This window comes from Microcebus murinus, chromosome 3, assembly GCF_040939455.1.
Source record: "Microcebus murinus isolate Inina chromosome 3, M.murinus_Inina_mat1.0, whole genome shotgun sequence".
NCBI classification, from domain to species: Eukaryota; Metazoa; Chordata; class Mammalia; order Primates; family Cheirogaleidae; genus Microcebus; species Microcebus murinus.
This window is the reverse complement of record NC_134106.1, coordinates 75,768,696-75,786,813: the sequence shown is the minus strand read 5'-3', so window position 1 is coordinate 75,786,813 and position 18,118 is coordinate 75,768,696. Positions and strand designations below refer to the sequence as shown.

Genomic DNA, 18,118 nt, shown 5'->3' with positions numbered 1-18,118 from the left:
GCCGGCTCTGGGTCAGCCCAGCCTGGTACAAGGCCTGGCTCAGCCACTTAGCAGCGGCATTGGCTGGCTGTGACTCACCCTCAAATGCTTCCTCATCTGCGCAGTGGAAATGATAATAGTATCTTCCTAGTAGGATTGTCTTGAGGTGACAGCATACACGGAGCTGTTAGCTCCAGTCATATGGAGAATGTACCCTGACCGCTTGGGGAGCTCATGTTTGACACAGGAGGGAACAACATTCAGTAGATGGTGCGGGGTGGGATGGGGCCGGGCACTGACCCATGGCCGGCTTTCTCTGTCTCTCCATAACCTTTCTCTCCCACCTTCCTGCTGAGTGAGGCCAGGGACCCTGCCTCTTCGGCTACAGCAGGGCTGTGCCAGGGGACAAGAGAGCACGCTGTGGGGACACCCACAGAGAGGGTCGGGCACCCTTCACCTTTAGCACCAGGGACCAGCCCACTGCCCAACCTGGCTAAGTGGGGTGAGGGCAGGGCAGGTCCTATCGCAGCATCTCGCCATCGAGGTGGGCTTGGCTGGGCTCGCATCTCGGCGTGCATTCCTGCCGTTGTTTGCCCGAGGTGGGGCACTGGCCGAGACTGGAGCCTCCAACCCTGACTGTAGAAGTGAGAAATCCGTGAAAATATGCTGTTTGTCCACCTGCGCTTCTCCTGCTGCCCATCCCTTCCTGGCTCTGGTGACAGGAATGAGTCACAGGCAGAATCCTTGGGGCCAATTCACTTTCTCTTCCCTCTGCCACAGCTGGTCCTGGGGGCTGCAGAGAGCCCTCAGTCCTTCCAGCCTCACGCTGTCCTGCCAAGGCTGGGCACAAGTGGGCACAGGAGAGCATTGCAAGGAACCAGCCAGGGCGTCTGTCTGGGAGGCAGTGGGGTCCTGGGGCTGGGGTCGGGGTGCGGCTTGCAGGCTTCAGTGCAGAGGGTGGGGGGCAGAGAGCCAGGATACCCAGGAGCAGGAGCAGGACAGGTGTAGCTCCCTGGAGGAGGTGGCATGAGAACTGGGGAGTGTTCCAACTGGTGAATGACTCCACCATCATCATCATCAACATCATGCTAACTGGCATGCGGGGTGCAATGTACCTAGATTGTGCTGGCGATTTGTGCGTGATGCTTGAGGACAGCCACGGCCCTCATTCTAGCTGTTGATGGAGCACATCCTGTGTGATCCACAAGATTGTCACCAACTCTAACCCCAGAAATTGGAGGCCAGGAGGGCCAGACTCCCCATGGGCAATAGATGTTGAAGTTGTACCTGATGAGCTTCCCCGGGCTCCTCTCACCGCCTCGCCCTGTCTCCGGTGTGGGCTGCCAGTTCCCTGATCAGCCCCCACCTCATCTGCCTCAGTGATGCCCTATGAGAGGAGGGCAGCAGGGCGGGAAGACGAGGGCAGGGGCTGGCAGGGTAAGGTGCCTGGGGGGCCTGGAGCTGAGTGCCAGCCTGTTGCCAACCTGCCTGGTGCTCTGGGCAAGGCTCTTGCCCTCTTGGGGCTTATGTACATCTTCTGTAAATTCCTTGGCTCTTCCTGGCACTGCTGTCCCCTGCTGGGTGAGGCTGCTCAGGCCTGATGACTCGCGCCCAGGAGACCGAGGGAGCTGAGAGGCCTGGCCCAGTGACCTTGACCTGAGAGCGGCCCTCATGGAGCACTTCATGTAGTGGTCAGAGGGCTGAGGCCGAATGGCCTCCTTCCCCAAGGGCTGAAGCTTGGTTTGCTAGGTGGGACTATTTTAAACCATGTCATGGCTGATTAAAGGTTCAATTCTGTGGGGAAAAGCAGAAGTATCAATCCAAGTTTATGATAGAATGCCAGGAACATGGTATAAATAAGCACAATGTGACTAATGATCATCAGCCAAGGCTAGAAACTTCAAGATCCTTCTAGACCTTTCTTTTTTTTTTCATTCCCATAATGATAACTGTAGATGCTACTTCCTGAGCCTTCCTTGGTTCCAGGGGTTGACCTGAGCCAAGTACTCAAATCCTCCCAATGACCTATGAGGCAAGATTGATGTTCCCATTCTGCAGACAAGGGAACTGAGGCTGAGAGAGGCCACACACAGGCTGGCTTGGGGATCCATGCCCTCGGCCACTCCCTTCCACCGGCTCTCAGTTCACCAAGATCTAGTCAGGTCTGTCCCACTTCCCTGCCTGCCCACACACTGCCACCATCCCCACAGCATCTCTCAGCTGGACAGCTGCTGCTGCTGCCCAACAGAAAGCCCCTGCAGGGCTTGCCCTCGGGTGAGAGCCAAGCTGCAACTCTGGCTTCAGGAGCGCCCCGGGCCCTCCTAATCTCTGGAGACACACCCTTGCCCCTGACTCGCATCTGGCCTGGGTCACCTTTGGTCTCCCCAGGGAAGCCCTTCCTGACTTCTTTGCCTGGCAAAGTCGCCCTCATCTCAGACACATCTCCCCCGGCTGGGCTCCTGGCTGGGTTTCCCCAACACTTGTCTAGTGTCATTTGGAGCCTTGAGCTTTGGTGTGGGTGTGAGGGACTTCTTGGCATGTCTGTGCACTCAGCTTCCAGAGGTACAGGGACCCTGTCCCGGTCAGACACAGGGCATGACAGCTCACCTCGGGGCCTGGAGCCACTATGCTGGGACCAGAACCCACCCTACTTGCTGTGTGACTTTGGGTAAATCTTTAACCTCTCTAAATGGTATCTACCACATAGGGTTGTCACAAGGATTAAGTGAAGAAGCAAAGTCCTTTGAGCAGCGCCCAGCACACAGTGTGGCATTGGCAAGCCATGTCGCTTCGTGTCCCTGGGTGCCTGCCTCCTCGGCAGGCTCTCGGCAAGTGTGTGCGGCTGAAGGAAGCCCTGGCAGCTGAGCACCCTGCATGCACCAAGCCGCTCTGGTACCATCTAGATAGCCTGGCACCGTGACTACCCCCGTTACCTATGAAAGAAGGCAGAAGTCACAGCGAGGAACCCCGGTGTCTGCCTCCAGTGTCCCAACTCTTAGAAGCTTCCATGACCGAGTATAATGGAGACAGAACAAAGACCATTGAATCACGCCGAGAGTGGGGAAAATCACTTGAAATCTGTTTTTCCAAATCGTGTTATTTTAAATGCCCTGGGCGGATGCCCACGTGTGCAGGGACACTCCGCCTGGCCAGAGGCGCTTTGTCTCTTTGAAAGGCCCCATTGTGACCCCACACCGGCCCCAATTGATTCACAGAACAACAGGCCCTTGTGTGGGCCCCGAGGCAGGCTCGCTCCAGCCCATGGCTGGCAGCGCAAACCCTTTGCTGTCTCTTTAAGGTCAGCGCAAGGAGGCCTCAAATCCTCTATTTGGGCTGCTTTGCAAAAACAGCCCTACAACCTGCAGGGATAAGAGATGTTTTTCAGAATGTGGTTCTAGAATGTTGACAAAGGGCAGTTCCTATAAACTGCATCTTCTTCAGAAGGGAAGATCCAATGTGCACAGAAGAGGGTGGCAGGAGTCTGGCTCCCAGGGGAGACCTCTCAGGACCCTGCCCTGTACAGGGAAGGCCACCAGGAAGATGCTCCCAGGAGGTGTCCCAGAGCCCCTACGAAGCAAGGGGGCCACAGCCTGTGAAGTCACAGGCCAGAGCCTGCACCCCCTCCCTACACATATGTCCACAAATAATTGAAGCCCTGCAGAGCTGCCCTAAGGGCAGAGGAAGGCCAGAAGGAGTGTGCTTACTCACCAAATCACTGTCCAGTCAAAACCATGCCAGCCACTCCCAACTGCTGTCCCTAGCACTTGGCTGTACCCGCTCCCGAACCCCATTTTCAGCTGGCATTTGTCCACCATAAGGTCTCGTCTCACTGTCATTTCCCAAGAGGCCAGAGGCTAGCCCTGCGTGAGGACAGGTCAGGCAGAACAGCCCCAGCTGCCTGCAGGAGGCCGTGCAGCCCCTACCCTCACACCTCCATGGCTGGGAGCTGACAGGTATTTGAAGCACCAGTTCTCGTGACCCACCTCTGGAATGCCATTAGCTTCTTTGAGCCAGGGGACAGAGGAGCATTTCATAACAGGGCAGCTGGACTTCCCAAGATTCCTAACTTGGCACCCTCCTTCCTAATCATCTGTCTCCTTTCAACCCAGACATCTCATACCCGAAATGTGGCATTCCTACTTGTCACTGTACTTCCTTTCACTCTGTAGTCTGGTCTTCTTCCTCTCCTATGCAGCGCACAAGGAAATTCTAACAACAATTTCGTATCCACATCACTAATCGGAACAGAGCACAGAACACGCTGCCCGGATCAATCTGATCAGCTATGCAAAGTGGGAGAGGAAATTTTTGCACCTTGTTTTCTTTTGGCTTAAGGGCGTTCTAATTGGGCACAGACCACTGTTTCTCGTAGGAAAGCGGAGAGGGCCCGCAGGCTGACGCTTGGCCAGTTTCCAGGGACAGGGAAGCCATCCAGGTGCACGTGGCTGGGAGGGTGGGGTCCCCAGCGCTGAGCTCTGAGAGTGCAGCGGCCCGGTCAGTGCACACAGCATCACCTGAACTGCCACCTGATGCTGCCTCTTGAGATTCAGGTCAAGTCAAAGGATTCCTCAGAAAGAAAGCTGAAATGATGGTGTTCCTGACACCAGGGAATTAAAACCCAAACCCAACAAACACCCCACAAAAGTACTGAACATAAAGGCACTTTATAAAGTATTTCAAAGGGTTATCATCTTCCACCACGGACATCTGGAAATATGTGTTGGGTGCTTGTTAGTCCCCATGACACCAGAAAATCCACGAAGGCTTAGAAACACGCCACAAGATGGGGTGCTCAAAAGAGCCCGTGGAACATTCCAACGTGCAGTTCTCGAGATCCGGTCCAGGGGTCAGCAGGGGATCTCTGTTTCCTTCTCAGATCACGGTTCCCACGTCCCACCCCCGGATAGGAAGCCCCCCTCTTGCAAACAGGAAGTGACCCTAGAAAGACAGCGCAGTAGTTGAAAGTTAAATGTGACACCCACAGAAACAGAGCATGGCTATTTAGGGGGTATGTTTTCTTTTTTTCCACCATCGAGAGCATTTCTGTGTTCTAAAAAGTTATGCTGGAAGGTGGACCGATCAGTTAACACCGTCTGGGTTTTCAGCTCAAGTTCTGCTGCTGCTTTATGAAGACTTCCACCGGATTAAGGAAAACACCGCGTGGACCACGTAGAGCAGAGTGGCTACGTAGGAAAACACCTGGAACCGAGAGAAAGGACCATTAAAGGGAGTGCATGGGGACGGGGTGAGGTACGGATGTCCGCACTGTGTCCTGGGGGGGGTGGGGGGACAGGCCTGAAACTGCTCCCCGTTGCCCACACAGACATCCTTTCCTGGTGAGCCGGGTGTGCCCCGAATCCCAGCAATCTCTGGGACTCGCGTGCAAGGTAGAACTATCCCCCATCACACAGTGTCATATTGGCATCAGCTGACTTGAAACGGGGCCCTCAAAGGCCCCTCCAATGAAAGCATCCCAGCAGGCGTTAACCACTCTCCCTGGAAAACTTCCTCCCCCACACCAGCAAGACTGGCGTCCCCAGCTGTGGTCTCAGCATCTCCGAAGGGAGGTTGTGACTAACTGGGTTTGCTGGCTCTGTGCTACCTGGACATCCTCAGATGCTATCAAGATTTTATTCTAGGACCTTTCATTTCACAGGCATGGCTGAAGGAGCCCAGCTTCACAGCAAGTAAGGGACAGGGATTTGAGCTTTTGTCCAAAGGAACGGCTTCCTGAGGGGGCTGTTGGGATCATCCAGTCAGCCATCTGGGCTCTGGAAACAAAAGCCTGGAATTGTGACAAACAATCACTTGTGACTTGCTGTGTTCACCTGGGCACCACCGCCCTACTCCAGGTGGCTGCCCCCCGAGGCTTGCCTGCCCCAAGTCCAATGTCTGCACCTAGTTCTGTGACTTGAGCGGGGGTCAAGAGTTTCCACCCGGGCACATGTGGGGCGGCCACGCTTCTCTGACTCTCGAAAATGCCCATAAACACTGCTCACCACGCCTGCTCTCCCTGCACCCACGCTCAGGTGAACTCTTTACCCCTCATTGGCTGGGGCGACGAGTACACCGAGTTATTTAATAACAAACCGGGAACTCCTGAGTACCCTGTCTGAGAGGTGCAGTCATACCCAGGTGAGCAGCCCCCAAAAAAGCACCTCTCCCCGCCAGGTGGGGATTCCAGGCCCAGTGAGAACCCTTGGCACAGGAAGAACCTCAGCAGTCCCCAGCAGGAGCAGGAACAGAGGTTCATTGTCCCACTGGAGACATTCAGAGCTGCGGACATATTTTGGCCCCTCAGAAACCTTTCCCCAAACTGCCGCCATGATTGCCCACCATGGCTAAGATCTAGAAACCTCCAAATTTCTCCAGAAATCTCCAGCTCTCCTCAGTCAACTTCCACCAATCCCAGGGATCCCTGTGGCAAAGAAGCTCTGCCACCAACAAAAGAGAGAGGGGAGAAGCTCAGCTTCTGAGATAGGTCCTGATGAGGAACCACAGGGCTCGAGGCAGGCTGGATGCTCCCAAAGGCCAGGGTGTGCGAGAGAGGTTTTGAGGTGCCTTCCTGTACCCTCATATCCCCCAGACTGGCCACCCCCAAGACCATCTAAGGGCATGTTGTGGTTGGGCAGGGTCTGGGGTTAAATCCTGAGTAGTGGCAACTCCTTCTCCCCCATGTACTGATGCAGTTGGTGTTTTGAATAGAAGGGCATGACTTGACATCCAACCTGGTTCATATTTTGTCTCGGCGGTTTTTTCCTGGTGCACCTGCCTGCTGAGAACATTCTAATTCTAACTAACATTCCTGCCTTTGCCTGGGGATGTTCATGTTTACTCAACTCAACCAACAAAAATGTGGGACTTAATCAATTGTGAGATGGATAAATAGCTGTTGGTCTACTCTTCCCTACAGTGGAATAGTATACAGCCATGAGAATAAAGCATCTACATCTACACCCAGCCACGTGGATGAATCTCACAAACATAAGGGTGAGAGAAAGAAGCCATACATAAAAGAATGGCCCCCGTATAATTCCATTTATATGAAGATCAAAAGCCGGCAAAACCAAGCTGGGTGCTAGACATCAGAAGTTGGGTGGTGGTGCATAGTGACAGGAACAGGACAAGTGGAGGATTTCTGGGAGCTGTTTCATGATTCTTAGCACGGATGCTGGCTACACATCTGTACATTAGCTTTATGAAAATTCATCGAGCTGTCCACAGCCTGGCACACTTCTCTGGTTGCGTGCTGCATTTTGATAAAAAATAAAAGTGAAAAGTCTGAGTGCAGTAGACAGAGCCCAGCGGTTCTCAGCTAGAGATGTGCCCAGTGGGCAGGGGCAGTAATTCACCCCATCTGGGTTTTCCATCAAGAGCTGATCCACTAATCACATCCCGTCTACATTTCACCGTCATTGACCACAGCGATTTTATGGAAATTGTTTTCAAATGCTAAGCTGATGTCTCTTAAGAGAGAAGGCTTCCGGGGTTGGGAGGGAGAGGAGCTGACGCAGCATCATTTGAAGGATGCTAGAGGACGCAGGCCACCAGCCTCCCAGGGAGGGAAGGACACCCAAGGTGCTACCAGACTGTGCTACTGTTTAGAAACCAGCCCTGTGGGGACATGTTCCCACACCGTGGGGCACCTCAGGGATGCCAGGGAGCCCAAGGTACCATGTTTAGGGGAGTGGTTGTAGGCTGGGAGCTCAAGGGTAGCGTGTGACTTCTCGGGGCAGGGGAAGGTCCCATAGGGACGGGCAGACGAGGCTTTGAGGAACTTTCCCCAGACGCCTCCCTGGGATCTGGAAGAGGCATCTCACCAACCCCCTTCCAACACCCAGCGAGGCCCATCCTGTGGGCCTTCTCTTGGCCCCTGCCATACTCTTTCCACCAGGAGGGGGTAACACAGCTTTGGCCCACCGGAGCCGGCATCCTGGGACCTACCACCCCACTCCACCTTGGCATTCACATAAATCATAGGTCAATTTCTAGAAATCCAAGGAGTGCTATTTCTGAAACTTTTTCTTATTTTTGTCACAATACTCACGGTTAGAAACACATTTGGCATTGTGAGTCAGTACACTGCAAGGGCACACATCTGAAAAAGTGTGTTATGAAACAATAAACTCTTACTCCCTGTCGTCAGGACCTATCTCAGAAGATGAGCTTCTCCCCTCTCTCCTTTGTAGGTGGCAGAGCTTCTTGGCCACAGGGATCCCTGGGATTGGTGGAAGTTGACTCAGGAGAGCTGGAGATTTCTGGAGAAATTTGGAGGTTTCTGATCCACTCCACTGAAAAGAAAATCCACCCCTGGCCTCAGGGCACCTGCCCCTGGGTGATGCTTGGGTGGAAGACCACTCAGGGAGAGTCAGGGGGCCAAGAGGCCAGACTCACGGCTCCAAACTGGTGCTAAGAGTATGGGGGACAGAGCCCCTGACCTTGACATCTGGTGCCACCAAAGGCTGGTGATGGTGGCCCAGTTACCCAAGCCCTCTGTGCCCTGCTTCTCCATCTGTGAAATGGGTCCAATGACTCTACGTTGAAAGGTTGTCATGAAGGTTAAATAAGATTGTCACAGAGTGCTCCGACAGTGCAGGGTGCTCAGCCGTCATCGTCTGCCCTCTGAAAAGCCCACCCAGGCCCGGGCAGCGCAGCCCTGCCCAGACGAGGGGAGACTTGGGCACCTCACTTCCCGTCTCAGGGGCTCTGTTGCTTCAGAAAGGAGGGGAGATTTGACTTGACTCAAAAGTTAGTGAAGTAAAGAAAGAGGGAGGGCCTGGGCAGCCTTCTGCTCAGACCCTCTGCCGCGGGACTCACCACAGCAGAGATGTTTTCGTGGTAGTGTTTGAAGGTGAAGCCGTCTTGCAAGAAGATGGTGGCCAGGGCTTCCAGGACCGAGGCGCTGAGGTAAAACAAGGCAGCGATGCAGTGGTAGGCTGCGTCCTGCAGGTCAGAGAGGGTGTCGGTGAGGTCGGGAGAAAGAGACGCTCGGCCCAGATGCAGGGACAGGGGCAGCCGTGGGCCCAGCAGGGCCCTGGACCCCCCAATCACATGGCTATGGCCCCCTCCTTGTCTTCTGCCACTGCCTTTGAGTCGCATCCCCCTCCCAGCCTCTGTCCTCACGGAGGGTCACCCAGCGCCCCTCCCCCGAGCCTGGGGCGTCCACAGGGAGGAGCTGGATCTGCACCTGGGAAGTGTCATGGGTGGCCGAGGCCTGGCTTGGGTGTGGCCTCACTGACCAGTGCTGGGTGAGAGAGGTTCAGCCTGTTTCCATTGTTTTTTGTTTTGTTTTGTTTTGTTGCTTTAGAGTTTTTTGGCTCCTGATATATTTAAAAGCCAAAAAGTACTGAAGCAGGTTTTGTGTGGTTGAGATTCAGGTCTCAGTGAGACTCAACCACACGCAACCAAACGGCCCCCAGCCCTTGTAGCAGGCAGTGGGCAGGTGTCCCACGTGTAGGTTTGACCCTTTTCACAGGCGTCCAAACAGAACTGACACGGGGGAGCCGTGGCTGAGGAGCCAGGCGGCAACCTGGCCTGAGCGTCAGGAGCTGAGGCCTCAGTCAGCGCCAGGGCCCTGCCGTCCTGGGCACAACAGCCCTCCTGGATGATGGGACATGCCAACAGGCACCTGGCAGGTGCAGGTGTTGTGGGGGGTGGGCAGCTGGCTATCCATGAAAGGGATCATGAGCAGGAGCACGAGGGGCGGGCCCAGTGAGGACCAGCAGCGGAGGCCTCAGCCTCTGCCTCTGCCTCCACCTCTGCGAGGCCAGCTCCGCCTTGGAACATGGCAGGGAGATGTCTGCAGGGTGACCTCGCCCAGCACCTGGAGGGCCAGCCGCCCAGGGACAGGGCCCACACTGCCCTTCCCCCACCCCAACAGACAGCCTGGGCTGGGACTCACCAGAGTGACCCAGGAAGTCTCCCCGCCATGGGCGCCAATTATGTACAGGATGAGCAGGACGGTGGTGGCCACGAAGCAGAACACAGACACGAACATCACCCAGCCCTGGATCATGGGGAGGGGCACCAGGGAGGAGGCGACCAGGATCCACACCAGGCCCCCGAAGACCTGCAGGGAGAGGGCAGGGGTGAGTGTCGGGCCAGAGGTGAGCCCAGGTCCAGGAAGGGCCCAGACCCAGTGGTCTCACTGGGCCCTGGGGTGCAGAAGCACAGGAGGGAGGCAAAGAGAACAGGGCAGGCACCGTCACCGCCACAAATGAATCTTTCACCCCCCCCCCCAGGCCCTCGGCTGGATCCCCACCCTCGGCCTCTTCGATCCCCTGTGGGCTTGATTTTATTCATATTTTAAATGCAATTTTAATTTTTTATTTAACAAACACTTATACGTATATGCCAGGCACTATCCTAAGCACTCCGAAAATACCAACTCAGTTAATTCTCACAACAACCCTATGAGCAAAGTACAGATCCATTTGTCAAATGGTGAAACTGAGGCACGTGGGAGTTGAGAGACTCATCATGTCAAGGAAGGACTTATGTCGTACAGTAGCGGAAGGGCTTCTGAGATTCCGTCCCTGCTCCTTGCTTTGATATTAAAATAACAGTTTTTTATGCAATGGTGGCAACTAGCAGATTCTTTTGGTTTTTACTTGGCCAAAGAAATCAGCCACACTATGTCATTAATATTTTCTTTCTTGCTTGCTTTTTTATATTTTTTATTTTTTGAGATGTGACCCCTATATCCTTAAGTCCAAGAAGTGCCCTGTCGGAGGTGGGGTTGGGGTGGAGAGGGTCCAGGTCAGCTGTCTCCTCAGATGGCCAAGGACAGGCAGGAGGGAAGTTCACCCCTGTGGCTTTCCAGAAGACACCCCAGTTGATGTCCCAGGGTCAGTGAGCCCCACATTTCAAAGAAGAACATAAGGACAGATGTGGGGGCCAGGAACAGCCCTCAATAGCACAGTCACACTCCTCGCTGTGGACACCACACACAGGCCCTGGCTGCGGTTTCCTGCACTCTTGCTCCCCCTCCTCTTCACCCCGTGGGAAATAAGCTCAGCCCCCTCCACCTGTCCCCACCCAGATAAGGGCTGGGCTTGGAGTGGGCTGGGCACTGGTGGAGGTGGCTTTGCAGCCAAAGGTCTCTGAGGTACTGCCGAGCTTAGCACCATCATCTGGGGGGTGCCCTCCCTATCTGAAGTCCCCGGGAGGGTGAACTCACGTGGTACCTTGACCCTATCTCCCTGGACCTGCTGCTGCCCACCTCCCGAGTAAGAGCTACTGCTCCCCCCACAGGTGCTCTCTGACTGCTTGGCTGAGAAGCAGCGGGAGAAAAATAACACTTGGGTAGAAAAATCAGTGCAGAGAGTCTGGATTTGCCAAAACCGGTTGTGGCTAGTGAATGGGATATGAGCATCTCTAATTAGAACATGTGACGTCTTCTGCTGATTGATGGATCCTAAGTTGCCTGAGGCATGTGACAGAGCCTGTGGGACACACTGTACAACTTGTCAGAACTGGAGCAAAATCAATTACATGAAAATCGTCTGACTACCATAGAATAAGATGCGTGTGTAGATTTCATGCACAATTGTGTTTAAGATCAAACAGATTACTTGGCCTTTTCCATAACAGGCACCCACAAAGTGACACTAGCCCATTGATGGCTGAGCAGGAGTTTTGGTGGAAGCAGGAAGGTGTGGGATGGAGAAACAGAAGGATAGATTGGGTATATCCGTCCAGCGGGCAGAGGGAGGGACATCCCTCTCTTGACCACCCAAGGAGGACTGACCTGAGTGGGTCCCTGGTTCATATGCTCCCAGGGAGTTCTGCACATCTCTGTAGCACTTGGCACAAACATGAGTGTATATTTTTAGTGACGAAATGGTGCTTCCTCTGAACAGGTAGTAGTGGGAGTGAGGTCCGCCCTACACACAGCTGCCTCCCTGGTGGGGGACACAGGGAGGACCCGTCTGGCCATGCACAGTGCCCAAGTTAGCTAGCTGGCCTTTGGTCTCCTGGTAGCTGGGTGTGACTACACTACAGCTGCTTAGGGAGCCAAACCCCAAAGGCGGGGCTTGGGTTGCATGTGGTAGGAAGGAACTCCATGATGGAATCCCAGCGGGACCTGGTGGGCCAGAGGGACTCGAGTGTGACCAGTGGGCATGGCATTGAGGACAACTGAATGCCACAGCAAGGAAACGATTCCCTCCTTCACCCTGTTTGGTGAAGGCAAGAAGGGCTCAGAGTGGAGCCAGGTGTCTGGGGTTCTCTTAGAGCACAGGCAGGCAAATGTGAGCCCAGAAGTGACGCTGTTTCTATGTTTATGCAGTAAGGCTCTTATTCTAGGAAATATATTAACTGTAAAATATTAATGCATAGGAGGTAAACTGATGCACAGGCGGCACCTGGAAATGGCAACATCTGAGAACATGGCCTTAGTTGCTGGTCTGCAGAGTCGGCTCACCACACCTTTTTCTGCCCCAATTCCTAGGGGCATTCTTACAGGAAGGGTGCCACCAGTCCTCCTCCACCCCAGAAACATATTTTTAGGTGACAAGTCATGTAAAGGTAATATCCTCAGCACAGGGTTTTGCTCCCAGGAGGGGGAGTGGGCCTTCCTCTCATAGTCCTGCCCGGGAGCTGCCCAGGGAGGCGTGCAGGTGGCTGTGCTGAGGGAAGGAGCCATGGGGACCGAATCGGAGGGTGCTGGGGACCGTGCAGAGCCACCCTGAGAGGACCAGAAGGAGAAGAGAAAAAGGCAAGGCTGAGCAAGGAGAGATTTGATTCTCAGCCAGGTGTCTGTGAAACAGAAACAGCTTCTTGTTTCAGCTTTGCCACAGAGTTATGCCCCTTCCCTTTGGAGCAAAGACCGGAGCCATGGGCTGCTGTGAGCCTCTAGTGTGGGGCACGGTGGCAGCTGTGATAGCAGTGATGGGTGAAGGCTCCCTCCTCTCATGCCGGCTCCTGCAGGGCGTCCTCAGAGGGCCGAATTCGCTGCAGGTGGCTGGAGCAGAGACAGCCTCTGGGCCTGGCTTCCCCCTCTGTAAGTTGGCAGATGTCTCCTCATACTGTGGGCTGGTGTGAACTGGCTGAGACTGTGGATGTGAGTGTGAAGCCTCCGGCACCATGCCCAGCACTACCCAACACCCGGGGATGGGAGGCTGAGCAGCCAGTTACAACGCAGGCTGACAGCCAACCCCAAGGGGTAAAGCATGGACTGTGTGTGGCTTCAGTTTGAGTCTTGAAGGGAGTGGTGGACTGAGCTGGTTAACCAGGCCAAAGGGTCAGGGAGTGGCTCTCCAGGGGGTGGGGAGAAGGCCTATGCCAAGCCCAGAGGATGCTGAAGCAACCACGAGGGCTTCCAAAGGCCAGGGAGCCAGCCACGAGGTGGGGTCAGGGAGCGGCAGGAGATGGGACTCTCGGGAGGGTGAGCCTTCGTGCCCCACTCCAAGGAGAGCTGAGATTCAGTGTGAATCATGGGCACCAAAGCAAGTTCCCACCCACTCCACCCACTTAAACAGAGAGCAACCCAGCACCCGCACCCAGTGAGATAAGGCACTCCTGGGCAGCGGGCAATCGCTCCAGCCTGGCCTCAGCACCCCACTGGCCAAATATTTGTCAAGAGCAAGGGGGTATGTGAGGGTTCAAGCATTTCCCTTCATCAAGAAAACTCAAGGTGTTTTCAAGCCTCCAGGCGGCAAATGCTCAGAGGCCATTACTCTGAAAACGTTATTCATGTCTGTGCATCTCTGCAACAGGCCAGACTGTCCGCCTCCGCCACCTACACCCTGGCAACTGTCCATGGTAACAGATGCTGCAGGGTGGTCTCGGACAAACATCTCCAGGTTGGGTGGCCTGAGAGCCACATAGGCTGAGCTCTCTGTCTGAATCCCAGAGCCCCAAGTCGGAAAAGCTGGGGTGGGGTGGGGGTGTAGGGAGGTTGGGTCAACACTATTGTCTTCAACTTTGACTATACGTTAAGTCACCTTTAAAAAGAACACCAATGCCCAAGAATCATGCCAAGAGTCTGATTCAACTGGAGAGAGAGTTACGGGACAAGGAACAGGCCTCCAGGCTCTTTGCCAAAGGTCTTGCAAAGTGTTTTCATGACATAAGACTATGGATGATCTTGTGGTAATGCCAGCATGTCAAACAGAAGAGGAAATGGCTCCTATCTCAAATGCCCAGCTTCCCTGCGATGCCGGCTGAGCACTCCTCTCCAGTCCTGGCCGGCCTCTCAGGGTGCAATGTACCCCTAGAGCTTCCTTTCCTTTCCTCTCCTCTCCCCAAGCTTTGATCCCTGTCTTTCCTTGAACATGAGATGAGGCCAGCTGGTCCTTGGGTGTCCACTAAACGCCAGGATACAGCCTCGTTGTCTGTGAACAGGTGTGTGGGGGCTGGGCGCCACCATCTTTAATTCGGTCCACTTTGGGGCGCTGAGCAGAGCTGAGGTTCTCAAAGAACGATGGATAACGTACAAAACTGGACAAAAGGTTTCCGAAGTACTCACATCCATCCAATCAAATGTTTTTTGTGGAAAAAATTCCGTCAGGAAATAGTTTTCCGAGGAGCTCTTGGATAAGCTCAGAGAGGGTTCTCACTTGTTCTTTCTGAATTAATCCGTGGAAGGCAGGCGAGGTTGGTTAAGGTGTAGACTTTAGAGCCAGAGTTAACGAGTTTGAGGCTAGCTCTGTCACTTATAGCTGGGTGACCTGCTGTCCCTGGGCAAGTTATTAACATCTCCGTGCCCTTACCTAAACAGTGACAAGAACAGTAATCATGAAATGAGTTCTATCTGCAGAGTGCTGGCGCACGGCCACCACGAGGGGTGCTTGCTGTCACAGCCGTGGTAAAGTGAAGCCAAGTCTCACCTGTAACCATGTGAAAATTCCAGTGCTCTATGATCTTGGTATGCACCATTATCCACTCCAAAACTTGTTGAGAGCCAGAGTTTAAAAATAACCTCAAAAGCATCAAAAAGAGAAAAAACTAGAGTCTCCAGAAACCAAAATTTGAGAAAAATGTGTCCGCCTCTGCAGAAGGAAACACAAAGGGCATAAAGATTTGAGAAAGGCTTCCTTCAAACAATGAGCCTTGGTCATAAACGAGGGAAAAGGAATTCTCTGGCACATTCTCGAGATTCGTCTGGAGTTTCCATTGCGTGTGGCTGAAAGAACTCTTCATCCACAATCCCCAGTGTTTCTGCCCAGGACTTGGGCATCTGAGGTCAAGGCAGAGAGCTTGCTCAAATTCTCTGCATATTTTTCAGGGCCTCCATTTTTCTTTGGTCAGGGTATCCACCAGCAGGAATTCTTCCAATAACACATCAAGACATGAGCCAAAGAGGTCTTCCCACGCAGGGCTTTCCACCTACGCACCTGGTGACATGGCCCCCAGAGCCCAGCGTCAGAAATCCCAACAGCTCGGAGCATGTGGTTGCACCCTCGAAGGTGTATGTGAACAGGAGATTGTGCCCCAAATTTGTGAGAAGTAAAGGAAATTGGCCACAGAACATGGGCTGTGCCCCAATGCCAAGCCATCCTGCCACTCGGGTCAAGTGGCAAAGAATCACCTCCCCAGGAAGGAAAAGATGAGGGGCACACAAGGACTCATCCCCGTCTGCTGGGAGGGCTGCAAGCTCTGAGCCCTTTGGTGCTCTCCCAAGGCCACCAGGAAGAGCAAACCCATCTCGTGTTGCTGGCAACACACTCACTCACTGAACTGTTTAGCAGTCAAGGGTTATCTCAACACCAGGAGGACGTTGTGTGTAAATGATCTGACCAGCGTAATAACTGTGGGCCCAGGGGAGGCTCAGCAATCTCTGCCCAGCTCTAAAGGGTGATTGACAGTTAATCATTCCATGAGCTAGATAGAGGGTGGGGGGCATTTTCCCATGTGGGTATGTATACGTGTGTGTGTCTGTGTGCCTATATGTATGTGTATATATGCATGTGCACATGCACACATGTGTGCATGTGTCTACATGTGCCTCTCTGTGTATATGTGCACGTGTGTGTGCATGTGTGCACATGCATGTGTGTGTGCCTGCAGGGTTAAGGGTGCGCTACTGCAGAGGAGGGAAATGGCACCGTAGGACAAACAGGCTTTGATACTAGGGCGAAGTCAAGAGGTCACCAAGCACCGGGTGGTGGGAGAATAAATATGCACAGAGCAGGAGTGTGGGGGAATGAAGACCCAAGACTCCTAAATGCTGAAGTCTTCCCCAAGGTCCCCTTTCAGAGAATGGGTCTGAGGGTGAGGCAGCAAACACAGCGGGTGCTCTGGTGCTTGTATAAGCCCCTCCCCCACATGGGGAGCCCCTCTCCGCTCTGGGGAGTCAGAGGGAGTCAGAGGGCGGGCTTTCTTCACTTGCTCATGCGTTCATTCTTCCATGTGCTTAACAAGCGCCTCCCTGGGGCAGCTCTGGGTCCACCAGGGGCAGATTCAGGCCCTGGAGAAAGTATCAGGGTCCCAGTGAGGGTTACCAGCTAAAAATATCACACAGGACAGAGACAGCACCCAGTCATCCTCACAGGATCCCCAGCTTACCCCACGGGGAGGGGTCAGGAGAAGGGGTCAGAAGAGCCTCTGCTTGGGGACCCTCTCCCCCTCTGCCAGCTGAAAAGGCAGCTTGTTGGGAGTCTGGCCTCTGGGGCTACTCCCCAGGCGAACACCAGGAGTGGTGTGTGGGCCAACCTGACTCAGTTTACCCATGCCAGTTGCTCCTCCCATGCCCCTCCTGACCCCTTCTTCAGCAGGCTTCTTCCTCCCAGGTGGACCTATCATGCCATCATCCCTCCCCAGGTAGGCTTAGACAGCGTCCCTTTGTCTAATCTGAAGGCAAGGCCAGGACCCAGGGGCCCTTGGGACTGTTTGTGAAGTAGAGAGTTGGATTCAAAGAGAGGAGGGCTGAGTCCGGGTCGCAGATGATGTTCACAAGGCGAGTGCGGCCGGGGCAGAGCCCCCTGTTCAGGCTGCGATCCCACCTACGCTCAGTCCCGGGAAGCCTTCTCTCCCGCAGCACCTGCCACCAGCACTACAATGAAATGACTGCCGGCTTCATACGCGGCTCCCTCACCAGGTAGAGGACGGTCCCTAGTTCCCCAGTGAGTGAAAACTCCTCTCAGGTCCACAAATCTAGGTGCTTTCCAACAGGCATGTCCTTGTTTGGATGGAAAATTTCACCTACCACACCTATACCCCTGGTTTACTCAGCAGGATAAACAGAAACCAGGAGGTTCTGTGAAAAATACCAGGTAAGCCACCCGCCAGAGACAAAATCTGTGGAAATGCTAGATCAGGCAGGAGTGGCTTAAATGCAAGAAAAACAAAAGGTATTGATGGGAGTCGCCAAGTAGGTTAGTAATGTGAGCAAACAAACAAAACAGGTGCATACCTGCAAAAGATGAGGAGAAACCGCCCACCTAGGGCCCAGTGTTTCTCTTGAGGATTCCAGGGAATTGGAATCCACAGGGTCTCTTGGGAGGTGGTGGCCATTGTCAGTTTCACCCTCTGTCTGTCCTTGAGGTCAAGGACTCGTCTTGTGATTCATAAATGCTAGCCAGGTGAGAGACAAGACACAAACCCCTTTCCTACCAGTGCTTGCTGAGAATGAATGTTTCAGAGTACCTGGTCTGTGCCGGGGACATGGGCAGACTCGGGGTGTAGGCATGAGACAGACAAGCAAGAGCCTGTAGGACGTGCGCTGAGTGCCATAGAGGGGGCTATCAGGGTGGGCTTCCAGGTGGAGGTGACGGTTAAGCCTGGGCCTGAGGGGCCGCCCCTGACACAGAAACATTCCCATGCACCGCACCACACGTGGTTATGGGGAAGCTCTGTGGCTGGCTTTAGAAACAGTCCTAAGACACACAAGCTAGGTGGTTCCCTCCCTGCCAGGCCCCTTAATCCAACTGAGCCCGGCACGCCAAGCAGCTTCTGGGTAGGATGGAGGCTGGGGGAGGTGAGGGCACATCTTTGTGCCAGAGGCTGCCCCTCCCTGAACCAGTGCCCTTCCAGACAGCAGACACACTGACACAGATGACAAATCACTTTTGAAAGGTTTAATCCAGGCTCACTGCTCACTGGTTCCTACGCCTGCAGGCAGATGCAGCAATTTGTGTCACCCTCCCCACCTGTCCCGGCAGCAGGCTGGCTGGGCCAGAAGCACCCTGCCACCAGG

At 54.2% G+C, this 18,118-nt stretch overlaps 1 protein-coding gene across 2 annotated transcripts in view; it reads right to left on the bottom strand.

Moving 5' to 3' along the window:
- Positions 1-4,624: 4,624 nt before the first annotated feature.
- MAL (mal, T cell differentiation protein (MAL blood group)) overlaps positions 4,625-18,118 on the bottom strand; it is a 279,087-nt gene continuing 265,593 nt past the window's right edge. For both annotated transcript variants that reach the window (XM_076000984.1, XM_012786859.2), the window contains 3 exons: positions 9,881-10,048; positions 8,797-8,922; positions 4,625-5,178 (listed from right to left, as the gene is read on the bottom strand). In XM_076000984.1, coding sequence (XP_075857099.1) covers positions 5,104-5,178; positions 8,797-8,922; positions 9,881-10,048 — 369 coding nt within the window. In that variant the 3' untranslated portion in view covers positions 4,625-5,103. The remainder of the gene's footprint in view (positions 5,179-8,796; positions 8,923-9,880; positions 10,049-18,118) is intronic.